Source organism: Chiloscyllium plagiosum, unplaced genomic scaffold (genome assembly GCF_037043375.1).
Source record: "Chiloscyllium plagiosum isolate Xiang-an unplaced genomic scaffold, Cpla_swu_hap1 HiC_scaffold_45, whole genome shotgun sequence".
In the NCBI taxonomy this organism is placed as follows: domain Eukaryota; kingdom Metazoa; phylum Chordata; class Chondrichthyes; order Orectolobiformes; family Hemiscylliidae; genus Chiloscyllium; species Chiloscyllium plagiosum.
This window is the reverse complement of record NW_028270183.1, coordinates 7,602,729-7,629,766: the sequence shown is the minus strand read 5'-3', so window position 1 is coordinate 7,629,766 and position 27,038 is coordinate 7,602,729. Positions and strand designations below refer to the sequence as shown.

General features: G+C 46.4%; 1 protein-coding gene across 1 annotated transcript in view; it reads left to right on the top strand.

The window, feature by feature from the left end:
* The window catches only part of LOC122552376 (uncharacterized), a 372,305-nt gene that overhangs the window by 202,307 nt on the left and 142,960 nt on the right, over positions 1-27,038 (top strand). The window contains exons 31-41 of the mRNA XM_087983386.1: positions 4,861-4,914; positions 5,668-5,721; positions 6,441-6,485; positions 7,681-7,734; positions 10,188-10,232; positions 14,249-14,302; positions 16,651-16,704; positions 18,783-18,836; positions 19,924-20,031; positions 22,105-22,194; positions 25,935-25,988. Of these exons, the coding sequence (XP_087839512.1) occupies positions 4,861-4,914; positions 5,668-5,721; positions 6,441-6,485; positions 7,681-7,734; positions 10,188-10,232; positions 14,249-14,302; positions 16,651-16,704; positions 18,783-18,836; positions 19,924-20,031; positions 22,105-22,194; positions 25,935-25,988 (666 nt within the window). The remainder of the gene's footprint in view (positions 1-4,860; positions 4,915-5,667; positions 5,722-6,440; positions 6,486-7,680; positions 7,735-10,187; positions 10,233-14,248; positions 14,303-16,650; positions 16,705-18,782; positions 18,837-19,923; positions 20,032-22,104; positions 22,195-25,934; positions 25,989-27,038) is intronic.

Below are 27,038 nucleotides of genomic sequence, written 5' to 3'. Positions count from 1 at the left end.
CGTTGAAGGGCCAGTCCTGGGGACTGTGAAAACTGCACCCCATTCCTGGCTCAGAGCTCATGATGGGCTCACGCCCTGGGCTCGATTCCAGCCTCGGGAAGTACCAGCCTGTGTGGAGTTTGTACATTCTCCCCATGTCAGTGTGGGTTTCCTCTGGGTGTTCCAGTTTCCTCCCACAATCCAAAGATGTGCTTGTCAGGTGAATTGGCCATGGGTAGTTTGCCCATAGTGTTCAGGGATGTGTAGGTTAGGTGCATTAATCAGGAGTAAATGTAGAGCAATAGGGTAGGGGAATGGGGCTCGGTGGGTTACTCTTCAGAGGGTCGGTGTGGGCTTGTTGGGCCGAATGGCCTGTTTCCACACTATAGGGATTGTACCATTCTATGATAGACTGCCCATGTCACAAACCACAGGCTGGGAAGCTCTGTGTGAAATGCTCCGTGAGACCCAGTTTCTGGTGGGCAGTTGTGAAAAACTCGATCCTTGGACTGTTTGAGTTTGACTCATTGACCTGGTGAGCTCAGGGAAGATCCCATGGAGAATGAGAACTCGTGCAGTAAGCTGGTCCTGTCATCATGGGGACCCGTGTGTGCTGTATCCTAACCACTGAGATGTTGGTTGTTGCAAACTGACCTGAGGAAGCGATCTTGTGTTGCACAGCTCGTTAACAAAGACCAGTTGTCCTGGCAACAGGAACAAGGTGTAAAAGACCACCATGACTGACAAACCTCAAGCAGATTTACCCAGCCACCCAACACCTGGAGGAAGAACATCTCATCTTCCACCTCGGGATACTCCAACCACATGGCATCAATGTGGATTTCACTAGTTTCCTCATTTCCCCTCCCCCTCCACCTTATCCCAGATCCAACCCTCCAACTCAGCACTGCCCTCTTGAACTGTCCCACCTATCCATCTTCCTTCCCACCTATCCAGTCCTCCCTTCTCTCCGACCTATCACCATCACCCCCCCACCTCCATCTACCTATCGCACTCTCAGCTATTTTCTCCCCAGCCCCATACCCCCTCCCATGTATCTCTCAGCCCCCATGGGCCTCCCAACATTCCTGATGAAGACATTGATGCTCCTGCTCCTCGGATACTGCCTGACCTGCTGTGCTTTTCCAGCACCACACTCTCAACTCTAATCGCCAGCATCTGCAGTCCTCCTTTTCTCCCAGATTTACCCCCCCAGTCAGGGTAGGATTTTCCTGTGGGTTTCCCGGCTTCCGAAACTTGGCCTATAGTGAGCATTAGTAAGCTGAACTGCAGCTGTCACATGTGAGTGGGTAGCCTGCTCCCTCCTCTGGGTAAATGGCTTTGAGCAGAGAGAGAGAGCTTAGATTAGATTCCTTACAATGTGGAAACAGGCCCTTCAGCCCAACAAGTCCACACTGACCCTCCAAAGAGTAACTCACGCAGATCCATTTTCCTCTGACTAATACACCTAACACTATGGGCAATTTAGCGTGGCCAATTCACCTGGTCTGTACATCTTTGGACTGTGGAAGGAAACCGGAGCAAATCCACACAGACACGGGGAGAATGTGCAAACTCCACGCAGACAGTTATCCAAGGCTGCAATTGAACCTGAGTCTCTGGTGCTGTGAGGCAGCAGTGATAACCACAGAGCCACTGTGAGTGTGAGAGAGAGAGACTTAGGATTACCTGACAACTGAAAATTCCTCTCCCTCACCTTCCCCCACCCCACCCACCCCTGCCCCTATTAGTGGCTGAACATACAGTATTTTGCCTCTGATTGCGAACGATGGTTCCTTCAAAGGTGACAGTGAGGAAGGCTAGTGAAAGAGGTGACAATAGTCTAACTACCAATGTTGAGAAAGGCCAGAGTATTTTATAAGGCAAAGTGAGGGCTGCAGATGCTGGAAATCAGAGTCTAGATCAGAGTGGTGCTGGAAAAGCACAACAGGTCAGGCAGCATCTGAGGGAGCAGGAGCATTGACATTTTGGGCAAAAGCCCTTCATCAGGAATCACACCACTCTAATCAAGAGTATTTTATGATGCCAGTAATTGAGATGTGGGGGGCAAAGAGGATTACCTGACCGAGTCACAACGTTCCTATATCCCGTGATAAACTAGTCATTGGCTGGTTGACCCAATGAAAGCAGCAACAACAGTTTGCAATGATACAGCTCCTTCACTGTCATTAAACATGCCAATGCAATTCACAAAAGCATCATCCGCGAAATTTGACATCGAGTCACGTGAGGACAGACGAGTAAGCGAAAGCTTGATCACAGAGCTAGGTTCTAAAGCGCGGTTTAAGGAAGGAAGGTGAGAGAGAGAGAGATGAAAGAGGCAAGTGGTCTAAGGAGGGAGTTGTACAACTTGGGAGCCAGGCACCTGAAGGCAAAGCCACCAGGGGTGGAGGGATTATTCTCTGAGATGTACAAGAGGGTCGTAGGGCTGGAGGGGGTTACAGAGATAAGGAGGGTGTCTTTACAGGAGAATTTTTTAAAAACAGAGTTAAGAATATTAAAGATGTCTTTAAAAAGCAGATAATCTGACAGAATGGTCTTGCCATCAAAGGACAGAAGAAGTAATCAGTGAGCTGGAGGCAAGTGAGGATGGTTTTCTCATCTGTTAATAGGAGCTGTGGCTCTCAGATTGCTTTCCATGCCTTGTCTTGACAGAATAGAGTGATTGCTTTTCAGGTGTGAGACTGCAGGGCAGTCTGTTAGAAAATTGAAAGAATTTGGCTTGTTACAGGAACTCGACTGATTGGTGTTTGGAGTCTGAACCGTGGGCGCTTTTCGTAATGTGTCAGAAAGCCGATGGAGCTTTTATTGGAAGGAGAAGGTGGCTGACTGTGACTTAAACACCTTCAGTTAAGCTGGGAGACAAACTCAATGATTTATTTAGCCCAAGGCCGCCACTTTCTGACACCCACTGGAGTCCAATAGAGAGGGGCTTCCCCAATTACACACTGCTAATTCAGATAAAAATCACACAACACCAGGTTATAGTCCAACAGGTTTAATTGGACGCACACTAGGTTTTGGAGCGACGCTCCTTCATCAGGTGATTGTCAGGTGAAGGAGCGTCGCTGCGAAAGCTAGTGTGCTTCCAATTAAACCTGTTGGACTATAACCTGGTGTTGTGTGATTTTTAACTTTGTACACCACAGTCCAACACTGGCATCTCCAAATCATGCTCATTCAGGGCATCAATGAGCAAGCTGCTCCTGCACTTCCCTCCCCCACCCAACTGCCTTACCTCCTGGGAGCACTAACCTATTGTTGGCATCAATTCTCTAAGTCCCTGCAAAGATAACAAGTCTACGTTATGTTTCTATGTCTCTTGTCTCACTCTGGGGATGTGTCCAACTCCTGCTGAGATGTATCCTGGGCAGAGAAAAAAAATATACATGGATCACTCCAATCTTGAGTTATTAATGTCCCTATCTGTTTCTGAGTCTGTTGGAGTTTATCTCCAATAAAGGGGGCTCAGTAGTTAGCACTGCTGCCTCACAGCACCAGGGTCCCAGGTTCAATTCCAGCCTCGGGCGACTGTCTGTGTGGAGTTTGCACGTTCTCCCCGTGTCTGGGTGGATTTCCTCCGGGTGCTCTGGTTTCCTCCCACAGTCCAAAGATGTGCAGGTCAGGTGAATTAGCCATGCTAACTTGCCCATTGCGTTAGATGCATTCATCAGGGATAAATGTAGGGAAATGGCTCTGGGTGGGTTACTCTTCAGAGGGTCGGTATGGATTTGTTGGGCCGAAGGGCCTGTTTACACACTCTATGGTGTTTAACCTACCAGTTACTATGAGGTGGGAGGGATGGGTTTGTGAAAGTAAATTGTTGAAACTCTTCTTATCATTTTATTATGATGTGGAGGTGACTGGTCAGGTGAAGGACCATCATTCCAAAAGCTTGTGGAACTATAACCTGGTATTGGATGATTTCTGACCATATCTTTTTATTGTCAGACTTGCATCACCAAGCAATGTCCCCAAAATGCAGAGCACCCAAAAATGGTTGGTGATAGCCAGATAATGAATGGAGCACTTTCATAAATGCAAGGAATTATGGGTACTCCAGCTGCCATTGTTGATTGATCAACCCATCAGTCAGGAACTTGGGGAAGTGAATGACTGGGGGCAGGAGGCCATGTAACCTCCTAGATAGGTGACAGAAGCTTGATTTAAAGCAAAACATCTGAGAGAAGGAAACCTAGGGAGGGAATTCCAGAGTTGAGGATCTGGATATCCGAATTCACTGTTGCCCTGAGTGAAGCTATGGGAATTTGGCTAGGGGTGTGGCTGCATTTAAAAAAAAATCAGAATGGAAGAAACACTGAGATCATCAAGGGATTATGATAACGGAAAGTGCTGAAGAAACTCAGTAGATCTGGCATCGTCAGTGAAACAGGGTTAAGGTTTTGAGTTCGATATAACTCTTCAGCAGAATTGAAAAAGGGTCACTATGGACAGAGGGGGAGGAGAAGGAAGTGGAATGGGTGATGTCAAAGACCAAATGGTTGCTAATGGTAGTGAAGGGATAATAGAGTTGTGCAAAGAGTGGAAATGAGGGTAGGAAGAGGAGAGAAATGGTTCATCTGTTAAAGCTTGTCTGACTCCAGGATGTTACAATGAGAGGAAAGAGAAGCGTGGATGACTCTAAAAGAAGGATGAAAATTCTAATAATGGAGGAGCCCTCATGGATGAAAGAGCTCAGGGTATTGGCAATGCATTTATAATTAACAGTTGGCCAAACGATTGCATCCCACATTACCGAATAAAGTAAAATTTGGAAATGTTTCATTATTTTAACAAGCTGTAATGTGTATTAAATAATCACAATTGATTTTTTTAAAAACTCTCTTTTCTGAACAACAGGGAGCTCTCGGTGTTCCTGGCCTACCTGGGTACCCAGGAAGAAAAGGTCCAAAGGTGAGTTAAGGGGGGTTAAAGTTCAAAGTTCAAGGTTCGTCACATCAACATCCTGAGTTAACTTGTGAGAATAGGATGTAGAAAAATGGTATTAATTTGTTTCCCTCATTTTTTAGGAGGTTTAGAGAAAGGTCACAGTTCATCTTGAATTCAAAAATTCTGCGAATGTTGACCTAAAATGTTTAGTTCACTTCATTCTCAGGATGTGTGCCTCACCGATAAGGTCAGCATTTTTTGCCCATTTGAATAATAAACTGCAGTCTTTAATGGCAACCATTGGTGTATCAGATCATTGTAAATCCACATCTGCCCTTTGGCCTGCATGTGACTCCAGACCCATGGCAGTGTGGCCCAACAAAATATTGAGTTATCAAGAAGGTAGCTCATCCTGACCTTCTCAAGGGCAGTTAGGGATAGCAGGCAGGAATTGGTCACTCGGAGAGCAGGCAAAGTAGGAGAGAGATTTGCAACTAAGACAAGTGTAGGGATGTGAAGATGAGATCAAAGGGAATACATTTGGGATCCTCCAGCAAAGGGCTAGCACAGGTATGATGGGCTGCTTGGCCTCCTCCATGCACACCATCAATAAAAGCTGCAAGGTTTGCTGTGAACACATAATCTTCCCTTTTCTGTACCTCCAGTTGTAGTAATGGTGGGGAAGGAAGGTTTAATTGTGACATTGTCAGTCCAATGTTCAACTTTTTATTTTGGTGGAATTTATGTTTCTAAGAAATGTCCTTCCTTCCTTGCCAGGGTTCCACAGGATTCGCAGGACCTCCGGGTCTGAGTGGAGAGAAAGGCAGAAGGGTAAGTGTGTCTCTGTCCATCATTGTCTGTCTATTCTCCTCAGAACATGGCTCCTGTATGTCCTGGAAATGAGGAATTCTACAGTCCTTACCCAGCTGGGGCTGTATACGGTTTCAAGCCCACAGCTAATGTACATGATTCCGGCTGAGCCGGTCACTCAGCTGTTTAGAAAGTTGCTAACCACCGTTGACACACAGAGCAATAGAGTGGTGCAGTGTGTTAAACAGCAGATTAAAGATTGGATAGATAGAATCCAGCTTCCAGTCAAAGTTTCAATCTAACTCCCACATCACAAAACTCCCACACACTTGTTCCCATGTTTATACACCCACATCCCACTCACTTATCCCTGAATGAACATACAACTATCATCTGTTCTCTCACTTGGTCTCCAGCATCCCTGCCATAGAATTGTACAGTGCATAAGAGACCCTTTGGCCCATCCAGTCTGTACTGACAAAAATATACAGTCAGACCTTACTGTATGGTAATGAAGTACAGTTGTATTGAACAGAAAATGCAGTGATTGTAACCTGCAGACTGTTCTTGGACAGTTGTTTGGCAATAAAATCTTTTCAGTAATACCTGTACCAACTAATAATCCTTGTTGTTGCAACAGAGCAGGTCCTCTGGATTGTTGAAGCACAGCTATCTTCTGACCCAGATCGATCTGCCAATCCCAATGTAATAACGAAGCCTTTCTTTCAATTGCCTAATAGGGTAGAGCCGGGCCGCCTGGAGTCCGTGGACAGCGAGGACCCACTGTGAGTGTTCCTCTTCGTTACAAAAAAAATGAACTGTTTTATCAACGAAGAAATTCTGGAAGATTTCAGAATGCTATTTCATGAGTATTCCATGTCTGTTCTCTCATTCTCTCATTCTCTTCTTCTCTACCTTCCTCAATCTCCCTCTGATTCTCTCTCTCTCTCTCTCTCTCTCTCTCTCTCTCTCTCTCTCTCTCTCTCTCTCTCTTTCCCTTGTCTCTCTGTCTTTCCCACCTCCTTTCTCTGTACTTCCTTAATTTCACTAATGCTATCTCCACTCTGCCTTTCTCCATCTTTCCCCCTTTCTATATCCCTCTCTCTTCCCTAACCTAACACTCTCTTCCACCTCCTTCCTCTGACTTTGTCCCTTTCTGTATCTCTCTCTCTCCACTAATTTCTCAGACTCTCCCTTTCTCTCTCGTCTTTCCTTCTCTCTCTTTCTTTCTCTTCCTTCCTTCCTTCATCTCTCTTCTTTTTTCTCTTTTATTTATTTCCTCTCCCCCATTGCCTCTCACTCTTGCTTCATCCTCTCTCTCGCCCTTTCTCATTTTTTATATATATCCCTGTCATAACTTATTTATTATTACACTTCATAAAATATTACTGGGAGGCTTGAGCTTCCCATCCAACTGAGCACTTTCCAATCAGTGAGGTACTTGGGGAAGTTTAGGCACAGCAGTAGATTTCTGCACAAAAAGATCCCACACCCAGTAAATGATGAGAAAATCTATTTTAAGACATTGTGAGATGAAAATTGGCCTGCACGTCCCCTACTTATCTTTAAACTAGTGCCATGGAATCCTTTGTATTGAACTAATGGAGGCAGAAGGGTCCTGAGTCTAACATCTGATCTGAAAGATGTATCTGTGATAGTGCAGCACACTCTCAGTACTATGCAGGGCGTACTCAAATCTCGAGAGTCGGACTTGAACTCTCAAAGTGCTCACTTGAAGTTGCCCACTGAGACATTGCCCAAGCTCCACCCATTGTGAAAACCGAGGGAGTGATTCTTTTGAATGGGCTTGGAGCTAGATTGAGTTGAAATGTTAAGGTCACCACCCAGAGGTGCTCAAATGGGTCACCTGGGGGCCGGTAGCACCTCACTATTCCTGGGAGAGGGGGAGGAAATGGGATTCATCAGAAAGGAAGCTGAGAAAAGTTGATGTGAAGTATAATTTCTGCTTTGTGTCATTAGGGTGAGCGAGGTGAGAGAGGGCACAGAGGATCCCCTGGCAAGTCTGGCCCAAAGGTAAGCTGTCAAAATGAGCCTGCATATCTGTTGAACAAAGTGGGCACTAAAATATATCTTTGCATCTGTTTACATCAAAGTGAAGAGCAGTAACAATGGATAAAGCATCCCACTTGATTGGCAGCACAATCCACAAATGTCCATTCCCTCCACCATTGACGCTCAGTAGCAGCAGTGCGTACCATCTACAAGATGCACTGCAGAAACTCATCAAAGAACCTCAGACTGCACCTTCCAAACCCAAGCCCACTTCCATCTAGAAGAACGAGGGCAGCAGATACATGGGAACACCACCCCCTGCAAGTTCCCCTCCAAGCCACTCGCCATCCTGACTTGGAAACATATCGCTGTTTCTTCAGTGTCACTGGGTCAAAATCCAGGAATTCCCTCCCAAAGGGAATTGTGGGTCATCCTGTGGCACAGCAGTTCAAGAAGGCAGCTCACCCCCACCTTCTCAAGGAGCAACTAAAGATGGTCAATAAAATGCTGGGCCCAGCCAGTGACACCCACATCCCGTGAGTTTTTTGTCCACCACTGTAAAAAGAATCCTGTTTTGGATGGAGCCACCCTTTGTGATAGCAGTGTCTAAGTTGGCAAAATGCAATGTAACAGGACTTGACCAGCCAACATCCAGTTGGACATTGATGTAACAGAGACTGCCCCAGTTATTGAGTTCCACCTTTGGAGTTTTTCCATTTCACCCATTTCTCAGAAGCATGGTTTCAAAATCCGTGCTTGGCACAAAGGGCGTCATTGGCAAGGAGGGCATTTATTGCCTATCCCGAAAATCCCATGAACCACTGAGCTCCAGGTGGTGTGGGCACTTGTTTGGAGGGATTTTGACAGTGAGGGAATTACTAAATGGTGCCACCTCAGGATGGTGTGCGTGGCTTGGATGGGAACTGGCAGCTGGTGGTGCTCCCAAGTACTTGTAAACATAGAAACAAGGAATAGGAGGAGGCCATTCGGCCCTTTTTATCCATCTTGCTTGTAGAGGTTGCATGCTCAGAAATTACTGTTGAAGGAGCATGTTGGAATCTGTGTGAAATTAATAATGGCTGCCTCATGTGGAATATTGTTGAGCTACAACAATAATTGCAGAGGGCATTGATTTACCTCTTGTTCAGCATTGTTATAGAGTAATAGAGACCTGCAACACCAACCATAATGATGTAGGTTACATGGTTAATGAAAATGGGACAAGTTATGTTTTCACGATGTAAATGCGTGCTAGTTAATGAAGTCTTTCATTAAGATTATTTTGCTGAAATAAGGCATACCTTGTCCAAGCTCTACTCTCATCTGGACAATTCTCAAGAATGGCAATGTCAGGGGAACCCAACATTTATACATGACATTCTCTGGTTTATTTCTCAGGGCAATGACTTGATCAATCAGATTCAACCTGCCTTGTTTAAATTTTAAACAAAGGTCAGCAGTCAACTGCCAGTTATCATTAACTGGTGCCTCAACCACCCAAAGTCCACTTGCCAACCAGTCTCCTCTCACACAGTATAAATTTTGTTTACTCTTCATGTGGGTATTCCTGCAAAATATCAATGCAAGAGGAAAGCCTTTGACAATGTGTCTCTTTTCACAAGTACTCTGGTTCTGCTCTCCCAAAAAGCTGTAAGGTTATTTCATAAATGTTAGTGTTTGGGAATGAAGTTCAGGAGACCACTGTTTGTCCTGATGATGTGATGGGCCTGGCAATGGGAAGGGAGTGGGCTGTTTTTGGGGGGGGGGGGGGGGGAGAGGGAGTGTGGTACACATTTGCAGTTTCCTAACCTTGTGGAAATGTGGCACCGAGGGTCCCTGGTTTTAATGCCAGAAGCTGATTGTCCACTTCACATGTGATCACAAGACAGGTTGGCCACATTTTTGAGACTGAGCCCATGGTAGTCTGAAGCCGGCTGTTTAAACTGGCCGAGAAATGGCGGAGCACAACTCTTTCTCTTCTCTCCTCCCCTTGTTGAAATCCCTATTTCTTGGACTTGACCCTTCCCCAAAGTGATACTGACCTGGACTTGGTGCCAACCTGGGGTTGGGGGTGTGAAGGACCTATTTTTCCTGTCGATGTTAAGCCCTGGCACATTTCTCAGGGCAGTGACACAATTAATTGGATGGCACGGTGGCTCGGTGGTTAGCACTGCTGCCTCACAGCACCAGGGTCCCCGGTTCGATTCCAGCCTCGGGGTGACTGTCCGTGTGGAGTTTGCACATTCGCCCCATGTCTGCGTGGGTTTCCTCCAACAGTCCAAAGATGTGCAGACCAGGTGAATTGACCATGTTAAATTGCCCATAGTGTTAGGTGCATTATGGGTCTGGGTGGGTTACTCTTCGGAGGGTCGGTGTGGACTGGTTGGGTCAAAGGGCCTGTTTCCACACTGTGGGGAATCTAATCTAATCGACGTCTACCTTTGCTGCTAATGACCTCTTTTGCTCTTCTGCAGGGAAATGCTGGCAACGATGGCCCACAAGGCGCCCCAGGGGAGAAGGTAAGACTTTGACTGTCAAGGCATGCCCCTTGGAATTTGTTGGGATCCTGTACATGGCTCTGGATTCCATATTATAAAAAAGGTCATGGAGGGATTGGAGATGACTTGTACTGAGAGATCATAATTATCAGAGAAAATAACGAGGTTGGGGCTCTTTACTCTGAGAAATAGAAGTCATGGAGCGTGCTACTGTTTGATGTCTTTAAAATTAAGTAAGAGTTTGGCTGTAGAGACGATTCTAATTGGTGTGGTGACTAGGGTTAGGAGCCATCAATATGCAATTGTTGTCTGTAAGAATGTAGGAGGAGCAGGGCGGTGATAGGAATACAAGGCTTACTTTCCTGAGCGTAATTGAATAAATTGACAAATTTTGAGGGAAATCAAGAAAGCCGCACGCAGAAGAAAGGGATAGATGGTTATGTTATTGGGATGAAATGATGAGGATAGGGAGGAGGGCTCAGGTAAAGTGTAAATATTGGTATGCACTGGTCGGGATGGGTTCCCTGTTTCTGTAACTTCTGCCGAACTCTAACTACTCTTCCTGAAGTGGGTTTTACAGGCACACACATCTCTCCCACTACAAAGCAGCAAGTCGGCACTTTGCGACTGTGGAAGTGTTTATTAGCCTTCTCCCCCAGTGCAGTGTGGTCAGTCAGATTAGATAGGGCACTTGGAAACAAATGTTATCCTCAGGAAAGCTGATTGGTGAAAGGAGCTCCTGCACCCAACCTTTACTCAGTCTAACATCTATTTGTGGATTGAGACATTGCAGCGTGAAATTCCTAACCCAACCACATCTGAGTCTGAATATTTATTTATAGGTACAAGTAAAGACACCATAGTCTTACCAGACCCCAGGCTGACTCTCTCATTAGAGGGAGAGAGTTAACTGGTGATGGTTTAACCAGTGGGTCGCCAGTTCAAGTGAAACCCTATTTCATGCATGTATAATTAAACATAACACATCAGCAATTAAAACACATGTAATAGAATGTACTCAGTCAGAATTGGTCGATCAGACAATATTCATGGCTCCCTCATTTGCAATTCCCAAGGTTAGTTTACCACTTTTAAAAAGTATTCTATAAATTTATATCCCCTTGTACAATGTCCCATGTAATGATGACATAGAGGGTTTGGATGTAAGCATTTAGAGATGGTTCCTTAATACTTCTCAGCCAGTTAGACTGACCATGATTGAAATCACAGTAAGTAATCTAAATCCTTTCAAGTATGGAAGCAGGCCATTTGGCCTATCGAGCCCACACTGACCCTCCATAGAGCTTCCCATCCAGACTGCTCCTCTCTACCCTATGCACATAACCCTGCTTTTCCCATGGCTAATCCACCTAACCTGGACACTATGGACAACTTAGCATGAGCTGCTTATGTTAAGTCACTTTTAACTATTAACAAGAGATTGCCATTTAGTTTGAGTTACCCTGAGGGGCTAACAATGATTCAGGTACAAATGATTGAATGTCAGTTTCTCGTACAAACTCTTTGGTGAAGAACAATAGATAGCATTATATGCAATGGGTTAGAGGCATAAGAATATAAATGAGGTTAAACTTGTACTGGAGAGTTGCGTCTGTTCAGAAGATAAGTATTTTCCCTGGTTTGTGACCAGCTTCAACCCGCCTACAGTTCAGGCCTTCAGAATAAATACACAGAGCCACTTTCTCAGGCTCAGCCTCTCCTCTGTTTAACTTGGCAGAAGCTCTGAGAGTATACTGGGAGAACGAAAGCCAAGGATGCCCCCCCCTCGAGGTCAGAGGAGTCCTTCTTCTGTGGACTTTGGCAGTTTGTTTGCATCCCCAGCAGGCCGCTGTTACACTAGCTCAGACTCACTGATGTGAGACGGACCTCAGAAAAGGAACCCACCTTCCCTTCCTCATGGCTTCACGCTGCGGTCAAGAATGACGTGGAGTCGGGAGGGGTGGGGGCCGGTGTCTGAGCAGAGCGTGTGACAGCCACGAAGAATCATGAGCTGGGGACACCCATGAAGCAGACGGTAGGGGAGGATGGAACAGGTCGTGGGAGGTACAAGGAGAGTTGCCTGACTTTGGAGAAATAATTCAGGAGGAGTCAGCCTGCTTTTGTCTCTTCGCTGAGCTGGGTATCCGATTACAACACAGATCTGGCCTGGCAACCATTGTGAAGAAAAAGTCAGAAATGGTGAACAAAAGAGACATTTCCATAAAGTCCTCACCCCAAACCAATAGAAATAATCCATACAGGGTTTAAAGTTAGGTCAATAGAAAGGAAAGATTTGTTGTTGAATGAGTGGATTCCATTTAAATTTATTTTAGCTCAACAGCAGCATCAAGAATCTGACTTGGCTCTTTGCTGCAAAATAGCAGAGTGAGTTGGTCAGCATGTCCTGTTACTCAAGTTCTGAGACACCTTGTATTTTCCAGGGTTCTGCATGTACAAAGTCAGGTGTGTATACTATGCACAGATACTATCATGTGGGACTTTGTCATACAGTTACAAAATATAATATGAGTTGTAATGAAAGAGATCTTTTCATCTGATTTAAGAGTGTAAGACAAGGGCTGTAGTCTCAGGATAATGAACCAATCATTTACAACTGAGATGAAATGGAGCTTTTTGGCTCAAAAGATCGTAAATCCATGAAACTCTCTACCCGAGAGGCTTATTTGTGAGCACATTCAAGGTTGAGGTCAATAGATTTTGGCAGCCTAAGGAAATCAAGGGATGGGTTGGGATGGGATGACAAATTTGAGATATAGTAGAAGTTGAGTTAAGGTAAATGGGTGATCTGATCAAAGTCTTCAAGACATCGACAGGAAAAGACAAGTTATATAAAGATAAACTATTTCCACTGGTTGGGGACTCTACAATAGGGGCATAGACTGAGAATTAGGGCCAGACCATTCAGCAGAGATGTTTGGAAGCAATTCCACTCACAAAGGGTGGGAGAGGTTTGGAACTCTCTTCCAGCAGTGGATGCTGGATCAGTTATTAGTTTTAAACCTGAGACGAATATATTTTTGTTAAGCCAAAGTATGAAAGGTAGAAATTGGGAGTTGGGCCACAGATCAGCAATGACCACATTGAATGGTGGAACAGGTTCAAGGGGGCTAATGGTCTACTCCTGTTCCTATATTTCTATAAGATTAGCCATGAGGAATCTCCACTATGATTCCTCATTATGTTTCATGTGCACTGCCACTATGTAAGTATAAGAAATTAGATTTTAAAAGTGTCAACTGTATCTGCATACAGTCAATTCATCCATAACATGGTAGTAGCATTCTCGCGCAATCCTGTGTTACAAGAAAATAACCAACACATGCTTTAAATCTTTACATTTTAGAAACAGTATCCCCAAATTCATCAATTGCGTTATTACAAATTAACATGAATGAAATGTGTGTTATCACAGAACAACCTGTATTGTAAATGGTCTAATTTACTTGGATTTTGTTCAGCATTTTCCCAAAGCTCATAGTTTGAGTTGACACTATTCAATTTTTAAAGTTTTAAAAAAGTATTCTGCAAATCTATTCACCCACATACAATGGCCCATGTAGGGTTTGAGCGTGAGCATTTAGAGATGGTCCCTGAGTACTTTCCACCAGCTAGAGAGACCATGATTGAAGTTATGTAGGCAAACATATTATCTGTGACATTTCAAGCAATTGCCCAAATTTCTAACCTACTGCCTGAAGCCTGTAATCTTGATATTGATCTGGCATATTGCTGGGCTGTACAAGAAATGGGAGAAAGTGAGGACTGCAGACGCTGGAGATCAGAATCAAAGAGTGTGTCGCTGGAAAAGCGCAGCAGGTCAGGCAGCATCCGAGGAGCAGGAGAATCGACGTTTCAGGCAAGAGCCCTTCTTCAGGAAATGCCCAGCTTATGATTCTGACCGATTGCCAGTTGTACCCCTGCTGTAGTATTGCGCGTTCCTTCACCTCAAAGTGGCGTCTGGCTGAGTGCTATCACTGCAAGGTGTTAGCTGATGGTATCTTTGTTGTTTATTTCAGGGACCACAAGGACCTCAAGGACCCAGTGGATTCCCAGGACCCAAAGGACCCCCGGTGAGTAATATTTCCTCGTTCGACTTTATTCAGGAGGTTGGTGGGAGGAGAGGTTCCGATCCGGTGGATCCCTGGTTGTGAGACACACCTGTGGAATCCCAGAATTCTTCCTTCAATGTCAGCAAAGGGTGGGCATGGTGACACAAAAACCAAAATTGCTGGTGAAACTCAGTGCGTCTGACAGCGTCCGTGGAGAGAGAGCAGACCTTTCTGAGTGAAGGTCACCAGACCCGAAACATTGACTCTGTTTTCCTCTCCACAGATGCTGCTGGACCTACTGAGTTTCTCTACCAATTTCTGCTTTTTGTTTCCGATTTCCGGCGTCTGCAATTCTTTGTTTCAATCAATGCGTTGGGTGACCTTCAGAGGTGTTTCTTTTTTCCCCCAGAGCAGGGTCCTTGGGATGGTGTGCCTTGCTGTTGAATTGTAGAACCCCTACAGTGTAGAAGCAGGACATTTGGCCAATCAAGTCCATACCAACCCTCTGAAGAACATCTCACCCAGTCCCACCACCCCCTACCCTATAACCCCGCATTTCCCATAGCTAACTTTCAGGAATGCAAATCCCTGGATACTACAGTGTGAATTCCCATAGCCAATCCACCCTAACCTGTAGGAGGGAACTGGACCAGTTCAAACTCCACACAGAGGCAGGGACCATGTTCAAACTCCACACAGACAGTCACCCAAGGCTGGGATTGAACCCGGGCCCCTGGCGCTGTGAGGCAGCAGTGCCAACCACTGAGCCACCGTGCCCACCCCTGATGAGGAAGGTGCAGAGATCATTTGTATCGTGAAAAGGCAACAGAGGGCGCTTTGCCAGTTCTGAGCAAACTGCATCCTTCTACGTTCTGGTCGTGGGGAGTGGAGAAAATGCGGCTGTGGACTCTTACCTTCCAGCTGTGCTTGAAGGATTTAGACAAAAGTTTATTGAGGCGATGGTTGGCTAGGATGGAAGTGTGGGATTGGACTGCTGTTGAGCAAGGGGTGGAATAACAAAACCCTGGCCCCCAACTCTCCTTACACACGTGTGTCTGTTTATACACTCTTCAACAGCCAGACAGAATGCAAAATCACAAACACTTGAGAAAATCCAGCGTGAAATCTGACTGAACCAAATAAAGGGGATTTAGAATCAAATCTGTAAACAGAATGGGTGCAAGCAGTTCACGAAGCCATTCTGAGATGCTTTAAAATTGTTCATCTATATGCATGAGACAATAAGGTCCGATGTAGTCAGCTTAATCCGTGAGGCTACGTTAGAATTTGTTTCAAATAAATGTATATCATGCACTTTTTTTCCATAGCTATGTGACGGTCATGTGACACCTGCTGAAATCTACTTTATCTTCCAGTGAAACTAATAAGGGAGGAACAAGGGATGAGAGTTATTTATAAGGAAAGACTGAGCAGGCTTGGGGTCTGATTGTGAATGTAGAGTAATAAAGCAGAGGAGCTGTGGATATGACCTAATGCCAGACCTTTTCTATGCTTGGCGTGTTTGTTAGGGTAGATATAGAGAACATGATGCCAACAGGTGGCACGGTGGCTCAGTGGTTAGCACTGCTGCCTCACAGTGCCAGGGTCCTGGGTTCAATTCCAGCCTCGGGTGACTGTCTGTGTGGAGTTTGCACGTTCTCTGCATGGGCGTCCTCCTTCCACCGTCCTAAGGTGATGGACAGGGGTAGGATAAATAGCCAATGTCTCTTCCTCCAGTGTAGTGGAATCTAAAACCATAAGACGGAGGTTTAAGGTGAGAGAGGAAAGACTTAAAAGGGACACTCAGGGGAAACTTCCTTATACAGAGGGTGGTGCCTGTATGGAATGAGCTGCCAGAGGAAGTGGTGGAGGCTGGTACAATTGCAGCATTTAAAAGGTTTCTGGATGGGTATATGAATAGGAAGGGTTTGGAGAGATATGGGCCAAATGCTGGCAAATGGTACTAGATTAATCAAGATATCTGGTCAGCATGGACGAGTTGAACCAAACAGTCTGTTTCCAAACTGTATGACTCTATGTGCAGGTTAGGGGGATTGGCTGTGCTAAATTGTCCGTAGTGTCCAGGGATGTGCTGTCTAGGCAGATTAGCCATGGGAAATGCAGGGTTATAGGGATAGGGTGGGGGGGGGGGGGTTGGGTCTGGGTAGGATGCTGTTTGGAAGGATGATGTAGACTTGATGGACTGAATGGCCTCTTATCACACTGTAGGGAATCTATGATTTCAATAACAGGAAGTCCCAAATTGGTGACAGTATATTCTGGATGGTCACTATTAAATCTGATTGGAGTGTCCTGGAGAAACTTCTGAAGTATTGCTTCACCTTCTTAACTCTCTTCACTCTCTTCAGGGTCCCCCTGGAAAGGACGGGATCCCCGGCCATCCCGGGCAACGTGGCGAGCCTGTAAGTTTCTCTTTGGTTTTTCATCAGAGGGAGCTTTCCCAATCATCAGTCCTGATGCTCCAGAGGACAAAATGTAGATGAGGAAGCCCACTGCTGCTTAGATACGTGGCTCAGTATGTTCTTCCTGTAGCACGAGAAGATGGCCGTCTCTTCACCCTTTGAATTCTGATGCCCTGGTGCTGCTGCAGCTAATGGAGCAAGGCTGGGTCACTGTGATCAAGGGGTTTGTGCCAAGGATGGGACAGGATGGGATCTGGGGTTAGGATAACTCACCGGGGGACCCACTGTATCTGCACTTCAGGTGGCAGGGCCACTGTGCTTGTGTCTAGCACAGAATCGGGTCCGGGTACCCAGGTCAGTCACAACGCTAGATCCTGTGCTTCCTGACCTGCCCCTGGTTAGTGGGGTCTAATATTAGTATCACCAATTGAATGAAGTAAACAAATGATGGATATAAATGTTGAGTGTTAAAGGGTGAACAGGCAAGGTGTTAATTTGATTAAGTGTGTGTGTGAGACTGTGTGTCTGAAGAGGTATTGAAGTCTATGTAGGGTTCTTGTGGTGCAGTGGTAGTGTCCCTACCTCTGGGCCAAAAGATCCAGGTTCAAGCCCTGCTGATGTCTCATAACAAGTTGGTTTCAAAATATGTTTAAAGAGACCCCCTTCCGTAACCAGTGGGTACCACAAGGGCTGGTGTCACCATACTTCCACAAAATGACATTTCATTAAAAACTTTCCTTTGAGACTTTGTCGATATTTACAGTGGGTTCCTTGGTTTTGTTGGTTTAGCGAAGTAGAGAGACGGGTCAGCCTGGATGAGAGAGTACGAGGAGAATTGTGAAGATGTTTAATAAGATGCTGCCTGGATTAGAGGGTACGAGCTATAAGGAGAGGCTGGAAAAACTCTGATTGTTTTCTCTGGAGCGGTGGAGACTGAGGGGAGACTTGATAGAAGGTAGAGTTGATGGTCAGAATCTTTTTCCCAGAGTCGAAATGTCTAATAATAGAGGGCATGCTCTTAAGGTGAGAGGGGGAAAGTTCAAAGGAGATGTGAGGGGCACAGTTTTTATACAGAGAGTGGTAGGAGTGTGGAACATGCTGCCAGATTTGGTGGTGCAGGCAGGTACGATAGGGCTTTTAAAGGACTTTAAATAAGCACATGGATATGCAAAGCATGGAGGGATATGGATCAAGGGCAAGCAAACGGGATTAGATTAATTTGGTGTCCTGTTCCCTGTGTTGTACTGTGTTCTATGTAAGCTGTACGTCAAAGAAAAGCTTTGAGTCTCAATCTATTACCTTCAAGCTTGGATCCAGTTAACAAGTGTGAGCTGTGTGTACTTTGATTTGGAAGTCTTGCTTCATTTGTGTCGGAGCTTGTTTGGATCACACCTGGAGTATGGTGTGCAATGTTGGTCTCCTTACTTCAGGAAGGATGTTATTCCCATAGAGGGAGCACAATGCAGGTTCACCAGACTTGTTCCAGGGATGGTGGGACTGTCCTATCAAGAGAGATTGGGCCTGTATCCTCTAGAGATTTGAAGATTGAAAGCTAATTGAAACTTAAATATTATTTAAAGGGGTAGACAGGGTAGGCCCAGGTAAGATGTTTCTCCTGGTTGCAGAGTCTAAAACTGGGGTGGGGGTGGGGCATGTTTTAAAAATCAAAGGATCTCACACTTACTCAGAGGGTGTGGAAACTCAGTCTTTGACTGTGTTTAAGGGGAAGATTGATGGGCTTCTAACGACCAGCTCTGCACAGGGTTATAGGGGTGGGTTGGGAAAAGATGTTGAGGTGTTTGATCAGCATTGAATGGTAGGGCAGACACGATGGGCTGAATGGCCTTCTCCTGTTGTCACATTCCTATCGGTGGACCACCCGTTGAGTATTGTGTTGTGAACGTGACTTTGATAGATGGCCATGAGGGCAGGTGGGGGGAAGGGTGTGAAGCCAAGGTCACAAGTCCTTGCGGCTTGTTTCCCGATGGAATTCCTCAGCTGGGTAACCGTTCCTGAATCCTGCCATTCTCTTTCTCCAGTTGCGGATTGCTTGACTTCCCTTTCCGTTTTGTTTCCAGGGTTTCCAAGGCAAGACGGGACCCCCTGGCCCCCCGGGAGTTGTGGGACCCCAGGTAAGTTGGGCGGGCCCCGGCCCTAGACCAGGATTTGCTGGGTTAAGACGGAGCGGTTGAAGTGCGTTGAGCGCGTCGCCGTCCTCTCCCGGATCCAGCCAGTGCGGTTGAGCAATCTTCGATCGGGGTCTGCGTTGACCGGAGCAGGCTGCCACACACTGCTCGCTCTTTCACCTCTGACCCGGACTGAGACCCACTTCACAACGTGAACGCTGCGCCTTGGGTGAGACTCCGTCCAGCGCGGTACTGACGGAGTGCTGCGCAGTCAGGGATGTTGTCCTTCTCAAGGGACATTAAACTGAGTCCTACCCCTCCCCTTCCCGTTCCCTTTCAGGTGGATATAAATGGCCTGGAGCACTGTGGTGGCTCAGTCACTGAGCACATCCCAAATCGATGTTCAAGATAAAAATGCGTATGGAGATACTGCAGGAGAGTGGTTTTGAGTTGGAAAATGATCCATGGTCAGAAAGTTCCTACAGTGTGGAAAGAGGCCATTTGGCCCATTGAGTCCACACCAAACAGCATCCCACCCCCCGTACCTGATAACCCTGCATTTCCCATGGCTAACCCATCGAGACTGCACACTCGTGGACACTTCGGGACAATTTAGCATTACCAATGCACCCTAACCTGCACATCTTTAGACTGTGGGAGGAAACTGAAGCACCCAAAAACACAGGGAGAATGCACAAACTCCACATAGACAATTGCCTGAGGGTGGAATCGAAGCCGGGTCCCTGGCGCTGAGAGACAACAGTACTAACCACTGAGACACTGTGCTGCCAGTTTAATGGTGGAGCAGGCTTGCCAGGCACCTGTTCCTGTTGCTGTTTCCTATGTCGCCCTGAACTGAAGGGTTGTCCAGGATGTCCTGCCTGATATTTATCCTTCCTTCGAGATCGTGAGAGAAAACAGACCATTCATTCATTACTGTTTGTGAGAGCCCGCTGTCCATAAAGCGGCTGTAGTGTTTCCCACACTTACAGCAGTGAATACCATTCCGCATCGTTGGCCGTGAGAGGCGCTGTCTCATTGCACACCTTCCCCTCTTTAGAGAAATGACTCTTGTTTCCGCTTTATCCGTCAGGGTTCGGCTGGTGACAGTGGGCCAATGGGGGAGAGGGGACACCCTGGAGCTCCTGGACCTCCAGGTGAACAGGGTATCCCAGGCACCGCAGGGAAGGAAGGGGGAAAGGTAAGTTCACCGGTTGCTGTTTGGATCTAGCAGCTCCTTGTCTCCATCAGAATTGGGAGAAGGATGCTCCCTCTGTGTCACTGTGGTCAGCAGATTGTATCCTGTCCCCATCCCTCAGCCAGCAAGCTCACTCTGTCCCTGTCTTCCTGCGCTCAGGTCAACTGAAGCAAGTTAGCCCCATCCCCACTTGTGAAAAATTCCTAGAGGACCCCGATTTGAGAGAGCGAGAGGGGACCGGTGGGGAGGTTAACCTGAGGGTCACTGCACCTTCGGTAAGGGGAGAGATCGAGAAGCCAGGACTTGCGTGGTAACCATGGCCAGTGTGGCAATTGAACCCATGCTTTTGGTGTCACTTTGCATCTCAAGATAATTGCTATCCAGCCAACTGAGCTAACCGACCTGACCCAGCGGTGATGCCGGCTGAACTCACTAATCACAACCTGGGGCATTTCGTAACACTGTCCATGCCATTGGCTGGAGAACCAGCCAGTGTACTCACTCTGCCACATTCTGAAGGTTAATCAGTTACACTGCACTCGATCAGAAACGCAGACCAAGAGCTGTATGGAGTGGCGAAGGTGATGCTCTGTGGTCGAGAGAGACTCCCGTTTGTGATGCTGTGATTTTCCCAATGCCCTCTCTTCCCTTCTCTCCCTCGCTCTGATTGGTGATGGCGGTTTGGTATGCCAAGTTGGTGGACCCAGGGAGATGCCCCCAATTGGCAGCATGTGAAAAGGATGAGGAGACACTTGAATGAAACTGATATCCAGGGAGCTTAACATTTCATCCCTTTGTCCTAGAAACTTGTAGTCATCTGAGAAAAGTAACCAGGACCAATAATAGGGTCATAAAGGCACAGAAGAAGGCCATTCAGCCCATTGTAATCCAAACCAGCTCTTTGTTGATAAAGTCAATCACTCCGTTTCATCCTCTTGCTGTACTCCTCATTGCCCCCTGAAGGTTTGGGTCGCTCACATTTCATTTGAAATCCTTCACCATCTCTGCTCCCAAGCCCAGCTTGTAAGCAGCAAACTCCAGGTCATTAACTACCAGCAGTATTCTTCCCCAGGTTGCCACCACTTGCCCTCATAGTACTTCTATTCAATCATGGGATATGGGCGTCACTGGCTGGGACAGCTTTTATTTCCCATCTCTGACTGTTAAGGGTCAAACACATGTCCTGTGGGTCTAGACTGACCTGGAAGGACAGCAGACTCCATAGCCCAAGGTTTCTCCCAGACAGTCTTAACCTCAGATTTTTTAAATCTTATTTTCTTTTTTTTCCTCTTTTTTTTCCCCACACCTAGCAGTGATAGTGCTTATATTTTGCCCATCACCCATGTTGTGTGTGTGCAGGTGTGAGACACAGTGAAAAACAACAGGTGTACAAACCTTTATTCAATTTCCACCACCAGGAAGAAAGGAAACACCTGGATAGCCAGTGACCAGTCTCAAAAGGCAATGCTGTGTGATCAAACAGTGAAGGGGAGAGCGGCGCCCACCTCTCCCTGAACAGCTCAAGGGTATTGGTAGATACCACGTGCTCCTTTTCCAGGGACACCCGAGCTCTGACATACCCGCAGAAGAGGGGCAGGCAGTTGGCTCTAACAACCCCCTCTATGGCCCAGCCCAGGAGGAGGTCCTTTGACCTACATAGGCAATGAACCATCTTATCACCTGACCTGAAAATACATCCATACCCTGCACTTTTATTGGATTCAACTTTATCATCTGCCTTGGTGGGATTTGAACACGGGTCACCAGGACATTACCTGGGTCTCTAGATTAATAGCCTAATGATGATGCCACTAGTCCATCGCCTCCCCTTTGGGAGTGAAAAGGATGAAAAGTGTCATTAAAATCCATCTCCAAACTGCTTGGGGGGCGGGAGGAGGAGGCGGCAATCAGAACTAACACAGACAAAAATGGTGTCTGTAAATTGTCATGTGTTTGACATGCTCAAACAAAATGTTTTGAGGCAACCCAAGGAAATTGAGTTTAATTCCAGCCAAGATCCCGGGCATTTTGATGGGAATTCTTCTGGAATTTTACCACCTTTCTTTTACCTTGCAGGGAGACCCCGGTCCTTTTGGATCTCCTGGGAAACCTGGTCCTGATGGATTACGGGGATTCGCCGGTGCCCGGGGACTGCCAGGCGCTACGGTAAGTCTCTCTCGCTTACAGAAGGTGGGACAACAGCAGAGAAACTGCCTCCCCAGAAGATGCCACGACCTTGTTTCTGGGAAAGCGATTTCCTACTAATTATCACTGGCATTGGATGCAATAGCGTGAAGGTTCACTCGGCTGATAGCTGCAGTGAAGGGACTGTCTTTCGAGTAAAGTTTGAGAAGGTAGGGTCTGTACCTGTGGGAGTCCAGTCATAATATGATAGGACAGGTCAGTCTGGTGCCTGGATGGTAAGGAGTCAAGAGGGGTATTGAGTGAATTGTAATGTACACAATTCTGCTGGGGCTTGACAGGATAGATGCTGAGAGAATCCCCTACCCTGGGGCAGTTCAGAAAGAGGATGCAAATTGAAAAGAAGGGATTTGTCCTCAGACAAAGATGGGAGAAGTTTATTCTATACAAATTGTGAATCTTTGGAATTCTCTATGGTAGAGAGGAGTGTGGTCTTGGACTCTGAATAGATTCCGTGCTCAAATACACACGTGTGTGAATGGGAAAGGAATTGTGGATAGTGGGGAAACAGGCAAGCAGGTGAGGTTGTGGCCAAGATCAGGGCATTTTATAAACGCAGAGCAAACCCGACTTTGTACACTCACATTATCTGAATGGTCAGCATGACTCCTTACCACCCAGTTACCAGGCTAACCTGTCCTACCATCTTTCTGCCCAGTTACCAGGCTAACCTGTCCTACCATTTTACCACCCAGTTACCAGGCTAAATCATCCGACCATCTTACCACTCAATTACCAGGCTAAACGTTCCTACCACCTTGCCACCCAGTTACCAGGCTAAACCGTCCTACCATCTTACCAACTGGTTACCAGGCTAAACGTTCCTACTACCTTACCACCCAGTGACCAGGCTAACTTGTCCTACCATCTTAACACCCAGTTACCAGACTAACCTGTCCTACCATCTTAACATCCAGTTACCAGGGTAAGTTGGCAAGCATCCAAGACACCCGTCCGAAAGTTTAGTTTTGCACTCCAAATTGTTGTGTTTTTTTTGGGGGGGGGGGTTGGTCCCAGGAAATCACATTGATTTCAGAGCGCTAAAGTGATCGTGGTCTGAGAATGCAAGCATGCTCACCCTTGACCACTCTAATCTGTGGTGTCCCTCACATCCCAATGAGCTCCTGTTGTAAGGAAATATTTACGGCCCTCAATGCAATGTGGATTTGATAATTGTAGCTTTGGCTCATGACCCATTGGTCATTTTTATATAACGCCACATCAGAGATGGGAGATAAGCTCTTACCGCATGGTGATAGTTAACAGTGGGAAGTGTTGATGTGACCGTTTATTTTATTTTCTATTTTTTCCCAAGCTACTGCCTAACTGCGGGAGTGCTTATATTATCCCCAGCACCCATGTTGTGTGTGTGCAGGGGTGAGACACATTGAGAGACACAAGGTATTCAAACTTCTTTTCAGTTTCCACCACCAGGAAGAAAGGAAACACCCGAATGGCCAGTGACAAGCACTGCCCTTCTCAGAGGACAATGCTACATGATCAAACAGTGAAGGGGAGGGCAGGGGTGATGTGACAGTTTTTTTAGTTCTGATGTAAGGTAAACCTACAGAATCTTAGAGCACAAAGCGAGATTACTGGGCATCAGGCTTGGGGGAGTTGAACACATTATGACCCTCTCAACCACGTTTGGTTTTCAGTTTCTTTTTGAGAACTTTAATTTTGTTACACCGCCTGTTTAAGGGCCTAACGTTCACTAATTTACTCTCATGTGCTCTTTCGTAATTGGCTACCCACTAGGGTGTGGGAGAGAAAGAGGGTATGGGGATCGAGTTTGGACGGACAGCCACAATTATGTTGAATGGCAGAGCTGGCTTGAAGGGCAGTCCTGATCGTATTTTCAATGGAAGAGTTTAGCGAGAGACTGCTCGTGGGTTTAGAGGGTGCTGCAGCAGGATATTAAGATGGTTCATGACCCGTCTAACCACTTGTCTTTCCTGTGCCCAGGAGGAGTCGGTGGTCCATGTTAGCACGGTGGTACTAACTTTGCAGCATGTCCTCCATTCTTCAGAGGCACTGCTCCTCATATTTTGTTTGCTGTTCGGCCCCTGATGTTTGGAGGCCTGTGTGCGGAGGGGAGAAGGGGCAAGTTTCTGGGTGCATTCAAGGGTCTTCTTCTGGTTCAGGCCAACTTATTCATTATCATGCCCAGACAGGGGGGCATGCAGGGGTTACCTTGAGAAATGACTGCCCACCAGTCTTCCCTGGTTGTACCCCTCCCCAGGTACCTTTGGAGAGGATAGTTTGAGGCCTTCAGAGTCAGTGATCCCCAAGCATTAGCTTTCCCTAAAATTATACTTTCGTTCAATTTCAAAAAGATGTTATTTATATTACAGTGCCCCTGTTAAAAGGATGTCAACTAGTTGAGTTGTTTATTTGTTTAACTCATTTAATCAACGAGTGTAAATAGAAAGACTATCGGGCCCTGGTGGCACAGTGGTAGTGTCCCTATCTCTGAACCAGGAGACCCGGCTTCAAGTACCATCTGACCCAGAGGGTGTGTACAGCTGCCCAATCGTTTATCCGAAATGCTCAGGACCAGCTGGTTTTCGGAATTCAGAATTTTTGAATTTCAGAATAAGTGACAGTTTGGTGAATTTCTTTTAAAAAAATCTTACCGGAGGGACAGACTCTCGAGGCCTACCAGTGCTGGGCCACGCCCCCTCACGTCGTTTTTGAGTGACACGCATCATGTGGGTGTCGACTTGGGTTAACTGTTTACACTCCAAACAACCTTGTCAATGAGAGAAAAAAAAACTTCACAAAAACATCTTCAGACTTCAGGGCTTTTTGGATTTCGGGATTTCGGATAAAGGGTAATACCATCTCTGACCACATCAATTGGGGAACAAATATCTAGAGGGCTGTTGTGACAGCGGTAATGTCCCTTCCACTGAGCCAGGAGACCTGGGTCATGGCCCACTTGCTTCGGAGTTGTGTCGTGATATTTCTGAACAAGTTGCTTCGAAAGTATGTACAAGCTGATTCTCTAGATCCCAGGTGATCTTTCACAGGCTGTGAGGAAGACTCTATGAGGAGAAAGTGAGGTCTGCAGATGCTGGAGATCAGAGCTGAAAATGTGTTGCTGGAAAAGCGCAGCAGGTCAGGCAGCATCCAGGGAACAGGAGAATCGACGTTTCGGGCATTCCTGAAGAAGGGCTTATGCCCGAAACGTCGATTCTCCTGTTCCCTGGATGCTGCCTGACCTGCTGCCGTTTTCCAGCAACACATTTTCAGCTCAGTGAGGAAGACTCTACCCTAATCACATCACCATCAACCGTTATCTATGGTGGGTAGGAGGTGGAAAAGTACCGTGGATGATTTAATGATGGTTCGGAAGGAAAAAAAACTGTTCAGTTTTGTGTGTAAGAATAGTTCTGGATATAAAAAGAGGGAAAAAAAATGAGAGACTTGGGCTCCCTTGTGGTGCAGTGTTAGTGTCCCAGGTTCTTGACTCACCTGCCCCTGAATGGTCTCTGGACAGAATGATTAGTAAATATCTATAAAGCAGAACAACTGGGAGGTTAGGGTTCTGGGCACTAAAAAGCAGAGGATTGCAATGTTGCATTCCTTGGATAAACTAGTGATTGAGAATTTGTGTTTAGTTTTGTTCTTCTCCATCTTGGCTCTGGATCTGATTAATAGGCTGGCCGCTCGATGACTGGTTTATTCCTCTTGTCTTCCAGGGGCCTCCAGGACTGAAAGGAGCAGAAGGACCAATGGGTACACCTGGACCGACGGTAAGTAAGATCCCTCATCCATGTTGTATCTATCTCATCAAGCACTGTTCCTTCGAGACTGAATGATCTCAATCCCCTAGTGACTGGATCTCATAACCTGTGCTCCCAAGCCAGGGATCCAAAGTTTGGATCATGAAGAGGAACTGGACGTACATTCCCTGGGATGTAAAGGATGAAGGGGTTGATATTTTTGAGGATTTTGGGATGAATCTATTGAGTAGGTAGACAGAAGCTGGTGGAGGGGACCAGGGCAAGGAATCGCAATCTTAAAATCAAAACAAGGCCCTCAGGTTTGTAAACAAAGTGGAGAGCACTTTTATTTATCACTTATGTGATGTAAGGGTTACTGGCTAGGCCAGCGTTTTTGGCTCATCCCTCCTTACCCATTGAGAAGCTGATGGTGAGCTGCCTTTTTGATCCACTGCAGTCCAATGGGTGTAGATAGACCCACAATGCCCTGAGGGAGAGAATTCCAGGATTTTGACCCAGTGACAGTGAAGGAACAGCCGAATATATTTCAACGTCAGGGTGATGCTGCTGTTGTTTCCCGAACCTTAGTTGATGTCAGATGGTGCATTTGCTTTAATTCCTACTGATACAATAGAGCTTGCTTGGGTCAGTTCAGGGGACAGGTAAGAGTCAGCCACATTACTGCGGGTCTGGAGTCATATAGAGGATGGTAGTCTTCCCTCCTCGAAGGACAATAGTTAATCTTTAACAACAATCGACAATAGTTTCAGGGGTCTGATTAGGACTTCTAACTATTTTTCAAAACTAAATGCAAATTCCACCATCTGCTGTGGATGGATTTGGATGCAGGTCCTCAGAGTATTCCCGTCATGTTAATGGTCCAGTGACAATACCACTAGGCTAACTCCTCCCCACACTAAAAGTAACAGGAGATGCTGAAGCTGGATTAACCATCTGAAACCGGAGTCCCTGTGTCTAAGGGGCATGGAACCCTGGTAGGTGGATGGAAGTAGAAATCAAATGTGATGGTCTATATCTGAGCTGTCTTCAGCCTGCAATGCCTCAACCTGCTCCTATTTC